Source organism: Centruroides sculpturatus, unplaced genomic scaffold (genome assembly GCF_000671375.1).
Source record: "Centruroides sculpturatus isolate CEXI.00-Female unplaced genomic scaffold, Cexi_2.0 scaffold1284, whole genome shotgun sequence".
Classification (NCBI taxonomy): Eukaryota; Metazoa; Arthropoda; class Arachnida; order Scorpiones; family Buthidae; genus Centruroides; species Centruroides sculpturatus.
In genome coordinates this window covers 160,259-165,760 of record NW_019385459.1, presented here as the reverse complement: position 1 = coordinate 165,760, position 5,502 = coordinate 160,259, and the positions used below count along the sequence as shown (strand labels likewise).

At 36.5% G+C, this 5,502-nt stretch overlaps 1 protein-coding gene across 1 annotated transcript; it reads left to right on the top strand.

Annotated features, from left to right (window-relative positions):
• Positions 1-4,069: 4,069 nt before the first annotated feature.
• On the top strand, positions 4,070-4,771 carry LOC111639204 (ribonuclease H-like). Its single transcript, XM_023385002.1, has one exon. It carries the CDS (start codon positions 4,070-4,072, stop codon positions 4,769-4,771), a length of 702 nt encoding a protein of 233 aa, XP_023240770.1.
• The last annotated feature ends 731 nt before the right edge of the window (positions 4,772-5,502 follow it).

Here is a 5,502-nt window from a genome sequence, read left to right as displayed (position 1 = left end):
CGGAAATTGTATTAGAAAAAATAAATATGATACAGGATAACTTAAAACCCAATATACAAATGGATATACTAGAAATACTTAAGGAAACAAAAACCAAATCCTTTGACAGAGTCGAAAAAAATCTGTCTAACGTGATTGATCAATTAAATGAAAATTATAACCAAAGACTAAGTGAACAATTCTCACAACATCAAGATAAGCTGGAGGAAAGCACTTTTAAGGAAATCCTGGAGAACCAAAAACTCTTACATGAAAAAATGAAAAAATTAGAATCAATTTGTAAAATTGAATCTCAACCAATCAAAACTTATAGCCAGAGCATAAAACCAGAGGACCCAGAGCATAAAACCAATCCCTCTACCAATGAAAATGATGTAGGAAAATGTATGCATCAACAAACTTTTCTAGACGCACAACAATTGATTAGTGAAAAATTGGAAAACATAGTTAACAAAATGTGTAATATGGATACTGCTACTATTATAGTTAACAACCAGAGAAGCATTACAGAAAAACTCAGGGTTATAAACGATAAAATAACACAATTAAATACTAAAGTAAACTCACATTTACCTGACAATCAAGCAAACTGGATGGCAGATAGTGCAATAACTGAGATATTAAACAACCAAAAATGCTTACACAAAAAAATGGAACAGATGGAAACTCATTGTCAAAGTAATATTAACATTGCGAAAACATACAGTGAGGTCCTTAAATCTGACCGCTCATATATTGGGAATCAACAGAAAAACCCAATCAAACAAATGGAAGTTTTTTTACTCTACAGTAATGATGAACACACAACTTCATTTGACTTAAGACAAACATTATATGACAGAGTGAAACCTAAAATACTGGGAATTGGAATAAATAAAATCAGGAATATAGGAGGAGGAGGAGTTGCGGTAGAGATAGAAAACAAGGAGGAAGCGGACAGGTTCCATCAATATATTGCCAAGGAAGTACCGCAGATTGTAATAAAAAAACCAAAGAAGAAACTTCCACATATAGTAATTTACTCAGTACCATCAGAAATAACAAGAGATGAGTTGCCGCGTTGTATATATGATCAAAACAACTGTATTGCAGATCTCTACCCTGAAGCAGAATTCATGGAAACTTTAGGATTAAATTCAGAATGGGTAAAAGAGGAAAATATTACAATAATTGGGTAATCCAAGTTACACCAAAACTAAGGTTACAGTTATTAAAAATCGAGAAGATATCTGTACAATGGTCAAAGTGCCGCACATCTGACTTTTACCCAGTCTTACAATGCTTTGGATGTTGTCGTTTTGGACACTCCTCATTATCATGTAGCCAAGAGGAGCCTACATGCAGCCATTGTGCAGGTAAACATAACTACAACGAATGCACCAATAAAAACAAAACAGCAGTATATTGTAACTGCAAACACGAGAATTCGTCTAACTGCGACCATAATGCCAGAGATAACAGATGCAAAGTATATATTAAAATTAAAAATAATATTATCCAAAGAACCAATTATGGAACGACGCAATAAAAAATATATAAGTTTTCTGCAATACAATGTTGGTAGAAGCATCGCAGCTACATCTATACTTGTCTCTGTAATAAATAAATTTGATTTCATCCTATTACAAGAACCGTATTGCATCAAATCTAAACCTGCGATTTTACCTAAATCTTGCACATCTTTAACTGGCACTTCAGATTACCCTTGGGCTGTTTCTATTGCCCCACACAATCACCTTTCAATCTTACATCATAGCAACATAAGCAACAGCTACAATACCTGTACTGAAATCATCATAAATGGTAAAAGGTACCTGTTTATAAACTTTTATTGTCCCAAAGATTATAACATAGAAAACTTCCTTACAAACATGCAGAGTATAATTGATACTTTTAATAACACATATTTTATAGTTGCTGGTGACACCAATTCACACTCTCCATGTTGGGGGGGCAATAAACTAGACGACCGTGGCAAGCTTTGGGAAGAATTTTTTGCAAGAAATGGATTGCAGATCATAAATAATCCGACATCCCCTCCAACTTTTGTTTCCAGCAGAGGAGAAAGCTGGGTGGACGTAACTGCATGCTTGCTGGCATGTCTCACTTCTGTCAAAGGCTGGAAAATACTTGATGAATCCATTGACGCCCACGCGATGATATCCTTCCACATATCTAACGAGGAAGATAATAATTATAAACAACCCCATTATAAATATAATTTGGAGAAGGCTAATTGGCAAGGTCTTCAGACTTACCTTCAAACATACTTACCTATATGTGACAGGGAAGACCTAACATTTACAGAACACGCCATTGATAGCTCGATTGATATTATAAATCACGCCTGCAAGAAGTACATACCAATGTACACCAATAAGAACAAAACAGTACCTTGGTGGAATAAAGATCTGGGTGTTCTTCGAGCCAAAAACATACGGCTGAGGAAAATTTTTCAGGGGTGCCACCGCGAACCTGAACGATCTGAACACAAGCAAAGATATCTTGAACATCTAAGAACTTACAAAACTGCTATTAAATCAGCAAAAATACAATCTTGGAGAGCATTTTGCGAACAAGCAGGACAAAACCCGTGGGGGTTCATCACCCGCCTCTGTACAAACAAGTTAAAAATTACACAAATACTCCACTCTACTAGAATTGGGCAGGACTATGCAGAAGCTGCTAGCAAAAAAATGGATACATTCTGTCTTCCGAACCACTTAAATCTGGAAACAAAACACCATCATAGGATACGGAATAACATCACTGAGGACATTAACACTGCAAACACCCCTGAGTTTCTAGCTGCAGAAATCGCCTCGAGAATTGTGAAATTGAATAATAAAAAGGCTGCAGGATATGATAACATCTCGCCACTTCTGGTCAAACATCTATGGGCTATGATACCTGGAAAACTAACTAATATATACAACACATGCCTTAAATATGGGATATTTCCAAATAAATGGAAACACGCGAAGATTATACCAGTTCCAAAACCCAGGAAAGAGGATGAGTGCCGTCCCATCTCCCTTTTGCCTACACTAGGTAAAGTAGTTGAAAGGCTCTTGACAAATAGATTAATGTGGCACATGGAAACTAACCACTTACTAAATGACAATCAATATGGGTTTCGCCCCCAAAGATCTTCGAATGAGGCAATTGAAAAAGTAATTAAAAGTATTAATAGATTACTCGATCATTATAGATACGTCCTGGCAATTAGTCTAGATATTGCTAAAGCCTTTGACAGTGCCTGGTGGCCGTCAATTATGAACAACCTTAAAGAAAAACAATGTCCTAACAACTTATATAGAGTCTTCTACAGCTTCTTGAAAAATAGAACTGCAGAAATGTGTTGTGGCGCTCATGTTATAAGACGGGATGTGGTGAGGGCATGCCCACAAGGCTCAGTTTGCGGCCCTATTTTGTGGAATGTGGTTTTTGACAGCTTTTTAACACAAAGCTTTGGCGATGATACAATCGCATTTGCGGATGATGCTATAGTGCTGATCGGAGGCAATACAAGAGCTGCTCTTGAGAGACATGGTAATAATACACTGAATAGAATCAGCAAATGGGGTGAAGACAACAAACTGACATTTAATACCAACAAAACGAATGGCATTGTATTTAATAAGCCAGGCCATCAGAACTTGTACCTTAGAACACCCACCTTAAAAATGAACGGTAAAAAAATTAGGATAGTTAAATCTATAAAATATTTAGGAATAATACTGGATTTCAGACTTCTATGGAATGAACATATAGCGTACATTTGTGATCGAACAGGTACTATATTCAATAACTTCGCTGGTATCGCCAAGAAACACTGGGGATTAACATCAGAGGCATTAAACATTATTTATAAACAAATATTTATACCAATAATGACGTATGCCTGCGGCAGCTGGCACCATGATATCCATAAAGTCCACATCTACAGAAAACTTATTTCTGCTCAAAGAAGAGCCCTTATCCAGCTAACTAGGGCATATAGCACTACCCCGAATGTTTCTCTTCAAGTGATTGCAAGATGCCCCCCATCGATAAAATAATTGAAAATATGGCTAAAATATGGATTATAAAATGGGGGAATAACATAGAAATAAATGGCTGCACAGTCAGAGCAGAAGACTTTGAAAAGCCAATAACTTACGACATGACTAGTCACCCTGCAATTAAGAACAAAATTACTCTTAATTCAAATCATGATGCAGATATTAATATATATACAGACGGATCAAAAATGGGCAATAGAGTTGGTAGTAGTTTCGTGGCTTATTGCAACGACGAAATAATTGACATGAAATTGTACAGACTTGGCGAACACTGCTCCAATTTTCAAGCAGAGCTATTCGCAATACTAAAGGCCACACATTGGTCCGATCTAAAGTATACGAATACATTAATTACTGTTAACACAGATAGTGCCTCAGCCATTGATCTATTGCTCACCACGAATTATCATCCCATAGCAAATAGCATCCAAAAGATCATAAATAACTCAACTAACCACTATTCAATTAAATGGGTTAGAGGACATCAAGGGAATTTTGGAAACGAAAATGCTGATGAGTTGGCTAAATTAGCTGCTCATAATGACGAGTTGGAAATATCATATAAAAACATCAGCATACAAACAATCAAATCTATGTTATGGACGGACCTGAACATAAAATGGCAACACGAATGGAACAACTGTAACACCACTACTCACGATTACATTAAAGACATACCTAAATTCCTTAAAAAACAAATGGTATAGTCCCAATAGCCAACTCACACAGTTCTTATCAAACCACGGAAGGTTTTATTCGTATTTATCCAGATTTAAAGGAACAGAAAACTCTAATTGCACTATCTGCGACTGTATTGATGGCAGCAGCCATTATATATATATATTTGTCCAATGCTAGAAAAGGAAAGAATGACATTAAAAACCCTATTATTTTCACACAATATAGATTGGCCACCACCTACATTACAATCTCTCTTTGAACAAAAGGATACCTTTGACTCTTTACTACAACTTGTTAAACAGTACTACCTAAGAACTAATGTACCATCTTATAATAATAATTGAAGTCTCCCTTTTACGTTACAATAAGTGACATAACCTCAACATTGTACACTGGGCATTATAACACAGAATAATATTGCAATAATATTTGCAGACCAACAACTTGATCATGGTAATTATGTGTTGTGTTTTCAGCGGATCACTAAGTGATCGACTTTAAGGACATTTGAAAGCTGAAAATTTGCACGTGACTTCGCGTAATTGGTGGAACTACATAATCCTTACTCAAATGTGCCAACGGGTGGACTGCGTCACCCAGTGCTGACACTTCTACAGTGACTTCGCGTCAATTGGTGGAACTACATAATCCTTACTCAAATGTGCCAACGGGTGGACTGCGTAACCCAGTGCTGACACTTCTACAGGATCACTGGACACCACGACCCTGGACAATCGCTTGCAGAAGAACAGAAGAC